Below are 12,637 nucleotides of genomic sequence, written 5' to 3' on the forward strand. Positions count from 1 at the left end.
TTGGTGTCACAAATTCTATTCCTCGTAGGCACAGAAAAACAGAATACAAGCCAAACAGGATATGTCACAAGACCACGTCCACCATTTCACAGGATAAAATAGTGCAGAACACTGTGCTATTCTGTCTGGCATTATTTTATTTTACATAATCTGCAACTCCTAAGTGAGCCTCCAAGACAGACAGGTGTGAACAAAGCCTTAGGCCCCTTTCACACGGGCGAGTATTCCGCGCGGATGCGATGCGCGAGTTGAACGCATTGCACCCGCACTGAATCCTGACCCATTTATTTCTATTGGGCTGTTCACATGAGCGGTGATTTTCACGCATCACTTGTGCGTTGCGTGAAAATCGCAGCATGCTCTATATTCTGCTTTTTTCACGCAACGCAGGCCCCCTAGAAGTGAATGGGGTTGCGTGAAAATCGCAAGCATCCGCAAGCAAGTGCAGATGCGGTACGATTTTCATGCACGGTTGCTAGGAGACCATCGGGATGGAGGCCCGATCATTATTTATTTCCCCTTATAACATGGTTATAATGGAAAATAATAGCATTCTGTATACAGAATGCATAGTAAAATAGCGCTGGAGGGGTTAAAAAATAAAAAATGATTTAACTCACCTTAATCCACTTGATAGCGCAGCCCGGCATCTCCTTCTGTCTTTATCTTAGCTGTGTGCAGGAACAGGACCCGTGGTGACGTCACTCCGGTCATCACATGATCTTTTACCATGGTGATGGACCATGTGATGACCGGAGTGACGTCACCACAGGTCCTGTTCCTACAATCAGCAAAGAAGGAGACAGAAGGAGATGCCGGGCTACGCGAGCAAGTGGATTAAGGGGAGTTAAATAATTTTATTTTTTTTTAACCCCTCCAGCGCCATTTTACTATGCATTCTGTATTCAGAATGCTATTTTCCCTTATAACCATGTTTATAAGGGAAAATAATACAATCTACAGAACACCGATCCCAAGCCCGAACTTCTGTAAAGTGGGTGGGTTTGGGTACCAAACATGCGCGATTTTTCTCACGCGAGTGCAAAACGCATTACAATGTTTTGCACTCGTGCGGAAAAATTGTGCGTGTTCCCGCAACGCACCCGCACATTTTCCCGCAACGCCCGTGTGAAACCAGCCTTAAGGTCTTTTCACATGAACAGATATTTCCCAATCGTCAGTGGAGGTTGCAGGCTACATTTGGGGATAACAGATCATTACACGGATTACTCATTCCCATAGAAAATCATTGTTTCTGGGCAGCACAAAAGGGTCATTTTGGTGCGACTGAAAGAACCGCTCACCTAATGAAGGAGCGTTTTCTCATTCACCAGGTGATCGTCAGCTCCTTTTATATAGGCCAATCATCAGGAACAAGTGTTTCTACAAACGCTCACCCCCGATAATTGGCCTGATTATCGATCAATGTAAACGGCCATTGGGCTTGGATGGCAGCAATTTCTAGTTTCGTCCCTTCTGCTTATGTCATACTTTGTGCTGAGACCCAAGTCCCTACAGGCTTTGTCTAGGCGGCCTACTAAAGGAGAAAAACACTTCAGGACATGAAATTAGATTAGGCTATATGGCCAGTCCTAAAATCCATGTGTGGACATGGTGGTAAAGATGTCAGCGCGTGGTTAATCACCTAGGCTTCGATTTGCTCTTAGACCGTGAGCTACTGCACGATTTAGACTTTTTGGACTTGTCGTTAGCACCATCTCCCGGTTCACCCTTTTTTTTCTTCCTCTTTTTCCGACTTCCATCATCATCATCAGCATGGACACTTGGAAGTTCATCCTCATTTAAGACACGGGGAATATTTTGCTGTCCTCGGGCACGAGCCCTGGCAATGGCCTCTGCCACAATACGGTTTGCTTTTTCCTGTTTCTTCTGATGATCCAGTTTACGCGATTCACCAGCTAGAGACGGAAAAATAATTTCAGATTTTACCATAAAAAAATAAAGTGAACTACAACTACTGGTTCTCACTGGTCATAACTACCGGACTACTGATACGTGTATTGTTTTCAGAATGACATTTCAATATAACAACCCCCCCCCCCCCCCCCCCAATCTAAAAGGTTAGAAAATGCAGAGATCCCCAGGGTCCCCTATGCTACTGTCTATGCCTGACCCCACTGAATTGACTACTAGGGGACTGTCTGGGACAGATGAGCTACATGTAGAACCAACAGTTTGTCCCCAGGGTAGCCAACCCTCCTGAAACACATCTCCTGGGTACTGGGCTTGTAGGACCTCCATTAGTCCAGGTCCATGCATCCATTTTCAGTTGGATCAAACCTTAGAGCTGGTTCACATGTTAGCACGTGATGCAATGCACCAGTACTGATTATTAAACGTATATACCCACAGATATAAGCACAAAGTATTAGAATAAAAGAGAAAATCTGTATTTATTGACATGTGGCATTAATAGCACTTCGAAAGTGCCTCTTATCCCCCCAACAATCACATTAAAACTGGAAAAAAAACTCCGAAAAACATATGCAGATTTTGAATTTATGTCTCAAATAAATATAGATGGCACACAACTTAAAGGGTATTCTGGTTGTGAGACGTTATCCCCTTTCCACAGGATAGGGGATAACTATTACATTGGCGAGGGTCTTACCGCTGGGACCCCCACTGATGACAAGAACAGGAACCTGCACCCCACACCTCAAAATGAACGGAGTAGCAGGTGAGCCATGCACATTGCCACTCCATTTACCTCTATGGGAGCCCTGGAGACAGTACAGCTCTATGGAACGACCATAGAAATGAATGGAGCAGCAGTGTGCATGCCAGTGGTAGGACCCCCACTGATCTAATAAATTATCCCCTATTCTGTCAGTAGGGACAACTTCTCACAACAGGAATACCCCTTTAAAAGGAACCTGTCACCTCTACTATGCTAGCTTCACTGAGGGCAGCATAGTATAGTGCAGGGATGCTCAACCTGCGGCCCTCCAGCTACAACTCCCACGATGCCCTTCTGTAGGCTGTCAGGGAATGATGGGAGTTGTAGTTTTGCAACAACTGGAGGGCCGCAGGTTGAGCATGCCCGGTATAGTGACAGACCCGCTGTTTTCTGTGGCCTGTCGCTTCTTGTCTAGAATCCAGTACTGACAGGGCGAACCTCACAGCGTGCGCCAGCCCTGCAACGGAGACAAGTCTGATGAGACTCATGGCCTCACCCTCCACCATCTCCTGCCCATGACAGGCAGGTTACTCTCCTATGCATAAGGCTACTTTCACAATAGCATTTTGGCTTTCAGTTTGTGACATCCGTTCAGGGCTCTCACAAGCGGTCTAAAACGGATCAGTTTTGCCCTAATGCATTCTGAATGGAAAAGGATCCGCTCAGAATGCATCAGTTTGCCTCCGTTCCGCTTTGGAGGCAGACACCAAAACGCTGCTTGCATCGGATGAAACTGAGCCAAATGGATCCGTCCAGGCACACAATGGAAGTCAATGGGGACAGATCCGTTTTCTCTGACACAATAGAAAACGGATCCGTCCTCCATTGACTTTCAATGGTGTTCAAGACGAATCCGTCATGGCTATAGAAGACACAATACAACCGGATCCGCTCATGACGATCCACGATTTGCAGATCCACAAAAAAACGCTACTGTGAAAGTAGCCTTAAATGAAAGAAACCTGCCAATCATGGGCAGGAGATGGGGCAGGGCAGAGCCACAAATCTTAGACACCTTCCTCCCAGGTCTGGCACACACTGCGAGGCTCACCCTGTCAGTACTGTGAAAGTGGGTACGTCACTATACTATACTGTCCTCAGAAAGGGCATTATAATAGAGGTAACAGGTTCTCTTTAGGCACATTTTAAGTTCTTAGCAACTTAAAGGGGTATTCCGGTAAGTACAAGTCATGTGGATCGGGGATAGCTATCAGATCGGTGAGGGTCCTACCGCTGGGAACCTCACCGATTACGAGAATGGGGGCCCCATACCCCCTGCAGGCCCCTTGCTGCACCCCTAAAATGACGGAGCCGGCTGGTCGCTCCATTCATTTCTACGGTAGTTCCAGAGATTTGTGAGATCTGTACTTGGCCATCTCCAAGACTCCCATAGAAATTAATTGAGCAACCGCGTGCATGTGTGGCCGGCCACTCGGGTCATTTCAGGAACAGCAAGGGGCCTGCAAGGGGTACGGGGCCCTATTTTGTGATCGGTGGGGGTCCCAGTGGTAGGACCCCAACCGATCTAATAGTTATCCCCTATTGTATTTATAGGGGATAACTTGTACCTACCGGAATACCCCTTTAACTAACTTTAGCCTTAAATGGGTTTTCTAGGATTCTGATAGCCTATCCTAAGGCTAGGCCATCAGATCAGACAGGGTCCAACACCCTGCACACCCCAATCAGCTGTTTTTCTGTAGCTCCAGTGCTGGATCTACACAGCTACGCCCATTGTGTAAAAAGGACAGACCTGGTAGCAGCGGCACTGCCCCCACTGAAGGGAATGAGAGCAGCACATCCACTACACAATGGATGGAGCTGTGCAGTTCCAGCACCAGAGCCAGGAGAAAAAAAAAAAAAAAGTGGTGATCGGCAGGTGTAGGACGCTGGACCCCGACTGATCTCATACTGCTTGCCTATCCTGAGGCTAGACCACCAATATCATAACCATCCACAACCCCTTTAAGGACCATTAAACATTTTTCCCTTCAAAGTCATGAGATTATGCATAATGTAAATAACTTAGCATTTTTTTTTGGGGGGGGGGGGGGGGGGGGGCAGCAATGTCAGCATCAGTTTTGAGATTTATTTTGACTGTTCACTGTGTGGTAGAAATATTAATTTTTATACTTTTTATTGTGGTATATAACTTGCAATGTCTTTTTTTTACTAAATACTTTTTGTGTTGCTGCATTCTAAAACCCAGAACATTAGTATTTTTACAGCAGCCTTACAATTTGCAGTTCTCATTGATACAGTTTTGGGTAGGTGAGAGGAATAAAAAAAAACAGCAGTTCCAGTATTTTTTCCTCACTGTGACCGATAATGTATAAGCTTATAGTACAAGTTGTTGCAGATGCAGCATAGATTCTGGATTTTCAATAAGACACAGTCTATGGGAAAACATATTTTTTATCTAAATCTATTTCAATAGGTCGAAAGCATAAAACAAAAGGACAACGTACATCATCGTTGTGAAGCAGAAATCCCAATGTGACCATTTTTTTTAGTTTTGATAAACAATATAAAAAAATAATACAACACATATTATATATGATGCTAGGACGGATAAGTTTGCATCTGTGCAACTGCTCCAGAATACAACATGATGTAAACTGGAAGCAGTCCAGTATTGTACAGATACATACAAGAATTCCACATTGCTCGTTGGAGGGGTCTGGTAGTACGCAGCAGTGAAGGGTACTATGGCCGCTGCCCAAATAAAGAACAGTTTCCGCTCCGCAGCACTAAATCTATCAGTGGTTTGGTCATCTGAAATAATAAACAGTCCCCACGCAGCAGATAATTGGATTGTGACGCACTGAAAGATTACTCAAGTTCCTCCCACACCGTTAGAATACAAGGCCATTCCCAAAGATCTACATTAAGGGGTTTATGTGGGGACAGGGGCATGTAGTAGAGGAGGACGTGTTAGATTGTATTAGCTGCATAATGCAAACCCTATGGAGAAAACATCAACAATACAGTCCGATAAGAGTCATATAGCAATACAGAATTTCATTTCAGCATGGTCTAGTATATCCTTGACGTCTAACCGGGTCAACTGGCTAGTCCATGGGCCCTTAGCGGATTTTGAAAGATTATTTAAAAATTTTAAATTTTCTATAAAAACCACTTAGAGGACAATGGAAAGTACTGCATTATCATGATTTATAATGCTGTGTTCCTCTGCTTGACCTTATTTCTACAGAATCACAGTGACAGCTTTATGTCAGTATAATCCTCTAGCAGTAAGGTCAAGCAGAGGCACAGCATTATAAATCATGATAATGCGGTGCGCTTCTGCAAGTCACACACACAGCGCGATTCCCGCAATGGACTTGCCTAAATGTCTAAAGCCATACAGGGACTGGAGGAAGGTCTGCGAGACGACTCCTCTCTGGGCAAGCTACCTGCTCGTCCTCCTCCAAACCCTCTCCTACTGCTCCGCACAAGCTGAAGTCAGAGATGGAAGTACAGTATACGCAGCTCTCATTTCAACCTGTTCTAATTCAGTTAGAATAAGGATTTTTTTTTTCTTCTTCAGGACAAGTAGTATTTTTGAAATGGCACCATTTTAGGCTACTTTCACACTAGCGTCGGGGCTCCGCTTGTGAGCTCCGTTTGAAGAGGCTCACAAGCGGCCCCGAACGCATCCGTCCAGCTACCAATGCATTCTGAATGGATAAGGATCCGCTCAGAATGCATCAGTCTGGCAGCGTTCAGCCTCCGCTCCGCTCAGCAGGCGGACACCTGAACGCTGCTTGCAGCGTTCGGGTGTCCGTCTGGCCGTGCGGAGGCAAGCGGATCCGTCCAGACTTATAATGTAAGTCAATGGGGACGGATCCGTTTGAATTTGACACTATGGCTCAATTTTCAAACGGATCCGTCCCCCATTGACTTTCAATGTAAAGTCAGGACGGATCCGTCTGAACAACTTTCACACTTAGAATTTTTTCTGAACTATAATGCAGACGGATCCGTTCTGAATGGATCCAAACGTCTGCATTATATGAGCGGATCCGTCTGGGCAGACCCCAGACGGATCCGCTCTGAACGCAAGTGTGAAAGTAGCCTTAGTTGTATGTATGTATTCAAAAATGGGTAAAAAAATAAATAATAATTGTGGTGTGAAGACAAAAATTGGGGAAACAAAATAAATAACTCTGCCATTGCTTTTGTGTTTAAAGGGCATCTGTCAGCAGATTTGTACCTGTTACATGTGCACTTGGCAGCTGAAGGCATCTGTGTTGGCCCCATGTTCATATGTGCCCGTATTGCTGAGAAAAATTATGTTTTATTATATGCAAATGAGCCTCTAAGAGCAACGGGGATGTTGTCATTTTTTAGAGAGCTAAGCCCATTGCTCCTAGAGGGTCATTTGCATATATTAAAACACAATTTTTCTCAGCAATAAGGGCACATATGAAGATGGGACCAACACAGATGCCTTCAGCTGCCAAGTGCACATGTAACAACAGGTCAGTCGGTGTCATAGGTACAGATCTGCTGACATGTGCCCTTTAAGATGCTCACTGTGTAAAAACTGGCATCTTACCTTTACAGCGGTACGAAATTTATAGGTTTTATATTTGTTTTACTACTTTTACAATATTCTGACATCCATAACTTTTTTATATTTCCATCTAAAGGAGATGTATGTTTGTTTTCTGCAGGGCAAAATGCAGTTTTTATTGGTACTGTTTTGGAGTTCATATGACCGACGACTTTCAGTTATAGCGTCCTCTGTACAGGTAAAAAACATTTATGTGTTAATTTGGCCAATTTTGGATGCAACGATACAAAATGATTAATTTTTTTTATTGTTTATTCTTATATGTAAAACTGGGAAAAGGGGTGACATTTTTTAAATTTTTTATTTCTTTTCACTTGTTTGATCACTTCCAGCACAGACTACAACAGTTTACTATTGCAGTATATCGGAATTATAACGTCTTTGTATTAAAGGGGTTCTCCACAAAGGATTTAAAATGGCCACCATCAACCTGTCCTACAATCTGAACAGAACTGGTTGCCACCATTTGCAGAGCTACCAAGGGAAGGACAAGGGGATGGGGCCTATCCACACTGCTCTACATTAGATGGTAATGATGTGATCCTGACTACAATATCCCATCATGACTGAGAAGTCTGCCAGGATAACTCACCAATATGTAGTATATGAAAGTTACCAAACCTGACCACGGCATCTGAGCGCACTGAAAACCAGAAGCACACGCTTCCAGTGGAGATCGGAGAAGCCGGAGCTTGTGTGCAGCAGCCCCTGTCAATGACAGGAGGCTGCTGCACAGTGTTTCTTATGGAGCTCCATAGGAAAGTACCAAGTGCATTGGAGTATATGAGAATAGCAATCAAATGTTTGATTGTTATATTTCCCTATCGGAACAAAAAAATAATAATAATTTAAAGTTTAAATCACCTCCTTTTCCTAAAATGAGAAGTAAAAAAAAAAAAAAAAAAAAAAGTTTTTAAATACACATCATAGGTATCACCAAGTCAGATAGGACTTAATAGAAGAATTGCTGAGGCAGATCTTGGAGCCTTCACAAGGTCCCAGGCTTCCAAATTTGCAGTGGTGCCAATCGGGGTTTCAGGGGGACCCTAATTACTCCAACTAACTGCTCAGATGCTGCATCTGCTACTGACTGTGGTATCTAAGGGGGTTAGGTGTAAGTTCTCTATGACCAGGGACACTTATTTATGGGTGTGCAACACAGACGTGACCAGCAGGCTATGGCACAGGTCGAGCCGGTACAATCATCTTTAAACGTCTGACATCTGTCGTGAAGGGTGTATAAACATTTTTTTTTTTTTAATACGGGAAATATGTATTTTGAATGGAGTCATATTTCAGGAATCTACAGTAAATAAGTAAAGATATTAGCTTTGTAGAACATACCTCCGACTTTCACTATAGATTGGCCAGCTGTGAGATTTGCCACTTCATTTGCGTTCAAAACCTTTACCACAGACAGACTTTGTGTAGCACCTTGTGAAGAACCAGCCTGGAAGGAAACACAAAGGTTGGTGGCAGACATCAGAAAACCTTCATTAAACAACAAGTTATTAGTATTAGTACAGACACTGCAGATCATCTCAGACTATACCTGCAGGACCCACTGAAAAACACTTTGCATGCAGTAGCTTCCAATGCCAAAGGCGGCATTATTCAATGGAGGCTGCTGCTGGACATCTAAGGGCATGTGCCCCGACTACCAGGTTTAAGGTCGGATCACTGTGCAGTCTGTGGGGGCATAGGACACTGGAGGTGGGCGGTTATATAATATTGTTTACAGCGCATTTGTGTAAGTTATCTTAAAGTGGCCAACCGCTTCAAATAACGAAGTTCTGGCTGCATCCTCCACTAGGGAGAACAGAAACATGGATTATACGGCTTCCATTGAACTCAATGCATCTTCAGAAAGCAGTCAAGCGCCTCCTATTGGTTGGTCATTTTGAAATTTTGTATAGTGCTAATCATGAAGGCTCATGCAATAGAGCAGCAGGAGTTGGGGGGGGGGGGGGGGGGGACCACATGGTTGTATAGTTTTATAGGAAATGATTCAGTAGAACTCATCATTTATTTACTAAAATCCCTTCTTATGCAATGGAGTCCAGTGGTTGGTCCATCACTGATTGACAGTCTTCCTTATATGACTGTGCATAGTGATAAGTGCCAATCCCCAAGTAGGATCACTGGATTTGTGGTCCGCAATGCACGGGCAAAGACAGTGGGCCAGCCGCATGCGGATCGTGGACCCATTCACTTGAATGGGGTCCACGAGCCGTCCGTTCCGCAAAAAGATAAAACTTGCTCTATCTTTTTGTGGTGCGTAGGCACGGAACGGAAACCACAGGAAGCACTCCGTAGTGCTCCGTTCCGCATCTCCGGATTTGCGGACCCATTTGAACAGCATGCTGTGTCTCTGTCCTGCAGTCACTTAGCTAAACTTGAGGTTATAGAGAAGCAGGAGCAGGACCAGACTACTCGGATGCTACCATAGCTCCGCAGACAAGCTGGAAGCATCAATGATAGGATAGTTTGCAATCAAGTAGGGCTGCAGCTAACGATTATTTGAATAATCGATTAGTTGCCGATAATTTAATCAATTAATCGGGAAAAATACACCAAAAAAATAAATAAAAAATGGGTTTATATGATTTTACTTGAAAAATTATGTTCAAAGGCCATATTAAAACAAACTGTGGATGACCATGCTATGGGGGACGACGACACACACCTGTGGATGACCATGCTATTGGTGGGGGGGGGGGGGGAGAATCTATGGATGACACTATATAGCATCTTATGCTATGTGTATCATCCACAGATCTCCCCCATAGCAGTGTCATCCACAGATCCCCCCTCCCCATAACAGCCCCAGCCCCGCCGCTCACAGCAGTATTCCTTAATCGGCAGTAACTTTTACTTTAGATCACCGCATCTTTATTACCTTACAATGAAGCTCCAGTAACAGGCAGAGCAGGCGGCGGTGTAACGTCACTTACTCACGTGATGCGCCTGCTCTGCCCACTTTATGCATGGAGCAGGCGGAGATTGCGCGTCACGTGAGTAAGTGATGTTATGCCGCCGCCTGCTCTGCCTGTTACTGGAACTTCATTGTAAGGTAATAAAGATGCGGTGATTTAAAGTTCAAGGACCCGCAGGCATAGCGCCTGACCGCCCGCTCCCACATAGCAACGAATCGGCCGATTATTTGATAACGGGATTCGTTGACAACAAATCCAGTTATCGAATACAATCGATAACGTCGATTAATGGTTGCAGCCCTACAATTAAGACTTATTTCAAAGTGGTTTCATTTTTCATGTAAGATGCACTGGAGCAATAAATTGTTTGCAAAAGTAAATATATCCTTTCAACTCCTGTTCAGAACCGACGTGGACCTGCGGAGATTCTTAGTGAGGCCACAGAGAATTCACATTTTCTATATCTTCACCAATACGGCATTTGGACCTATAAGAAAAAGATTCTACGCTACATACAGCTGGACATAACAAATGGCTTGTACTACTCGTCTCCCAAGTCTGTGTAGTGACGGTACTCTGCTATTCCTGCTAGAAATGTATGAATAACTGGAAGGACACCGTTGTAGTTGTACCTAAAGAAAAAGAAACCCACACTCATCTGCCCCCTGAATTTTTACTGCGCTGAGGGCCCGTTCATCCGTGCACCACATTAGCCATGCGCTGGCCTCAGACGTCACGTGTATACAAGGAGCACATCACCGCTGGGTTTTGTGCCGCTTGGGGACATGTCACCACTTTATTACAATGCCCACTCCACAGCAAACAGATTAGAAGCAAAAATTGGACAATTCAAATTTGCGACTAAAATGCAAAAGTTCTTCTGCACAATAAAATGTAGTCTGCAAAAAACTAAGATGTGAGGAGTTCATACATACCACACATCTACGCTCAGTGCTGCATAGGTTAGAGGGGTTGTGCCACTCTCACAACCAATGGATATCACCGTTATATCATTTTTCCCTAAATACTACCTAAAGTAGTTAGCCTACAACTGCGCCCTCTGACAAATCAGCCACTGTTGGAGCCCTGTAACGTAGGAAGCGTGGCTAGGGCCACGTGATCTGCTGATGGTAGGACACATCTCACCGCTATAAGGCATGACAAACCAGGAAATAGGATTCAAGCACGGGGAATAAGAGAACTGTAAATGAGGTAAATTAAAAAAAAATATATAAAAAAAGAGGAACTGATGAAAATAAACTTTAGAATGAAGAGAAGCTAATGACACAAACCCCTTAAAGAAATCCAAAGAATGTGAATTAAATGCCAAGACCGTAGTAATACACCAACCAACTTTCACATGCAAATATTAGGATTTAGCATGTAGTTCCATAGGACATGTCCTATTTTTGGCCGCATCGTACTGATCGCGGAACCACTGAAGTCAATGGTTTCACACCATGATGCGAGGTGCATATGGCTGGTGCCTCAGTTTTGCGGATACCAGGTTTCTGGTCTGAAAATGGTTGTACGAAAGCGTCCTAAAAATGTAAACTTTATCGATGTTTGTGGTGTATTTGGTAGGACTTGTTTGGCTCTATGATCTGGAAGATGATAAATGTCTGGGTAATGGCTTTGATAAAAAGCCTAATCATGGTTTCTGCACTGGCCAATTAAGACTTCAATTTGAAACAATGGCCTAAGCAGCCATGTTTGCTTAATGCAAGTATACAGGACTTTGGACGGTCACCTAGCTGTGATAGGGCAGGCCTCTGGCTGCCCTGGTATAGATGATGTACACATACAGCCCAGACCTCTTCCGCGTCAATGATGGAGGTGGTCATCTGACTGCTTCAGGCCGTTCCTGGCTTCCAGTACTTTGATGCTGGTGCAGAAGCAAGTGGACGATAGGGGCGATTGAGCTCCTGTAACAGAGTACTGGAGGCATCTTGTATATTATGGCCATGGAGGATGCCCGATATACACACCGTCATTACTGAAGCAGTCGGGGGCTTTCACATCACAGCTGGGGCAGTACAAAGTCCTGTGTGTATTGTGTAAGCCTAGACAGGTGGCATTTTTAGAAATTTAAGTCACAGGTAGGGGTGGGCGATTTGGTCTATATTGCCGGACCGCAATATGACCACGGAGCGGTAGTGAATTGAAGAAGCTTCTCACTCACCGCTCCGTGGCCTCCCGACTCCGCACCGCGCTGTACTGGTCAGGGCCTGGCGTGCACACAGCGTCAGCCTGCTGGTTGACGCTGTGTGTGTGTGTGTGACGTCAGGTCCCGCCCAATGCATGCTGGGAAGAAGACGCAACACCTGCGGACTCCAGCCAGCTGCTGCCAAGCACCCTGCAGGAAAGGCAAGTATAATAACAGCGATTCTTCTGGAGATCTATTTGCAAAGGATGGTCATA

The 12,637-nt window shown here is 44.6% G+C and overlaps 1 protein-coding gene across 5 annotated transcripts in view; it reads right to left on the bottom strand.

Moving 5' to 3' along the window:
- The window catches only part of CHD8 (chromodomain helicase DNA binding protein 8), a 93,800-nt gene that overhangs the window by 55,942 nt on the left and 25,221 nt on the right, over window positions 1-12,637 (bottom strand). For all 5 annotated transcript variants that reach the window (XM_040416825.1, XM_040416824.1, XM_040416821.1 and 2 more), the window contains exons 4-5: window positions 8,625-8,730; window positions 1,646-1,919 (exon numbers count right to left, since the gene is read on the bottom strand). In XM_040416825.1, coding sequence (XP_040272759.1) covers window positions 1,646-1,919; window positions 8,625-8,730 — 380 coding nt within the window. The remainder of the gene's footprint in view (window positions 1-1,645; window positions 1,920-8,624; window positions 8,731-12,637) is intronic.

Source organism: Bufo bufo, chromosome 2, assembly GCF_905171765.1.
Source record: "Bufo bufo chromosome 2, aBufBuf1.1, whole genome shotgun sequence".
NCBI lineage: Eukaryota > Metazoa > Chordata > Amphibia > Anura > Bufonidae > Bufo > Bufo bufo.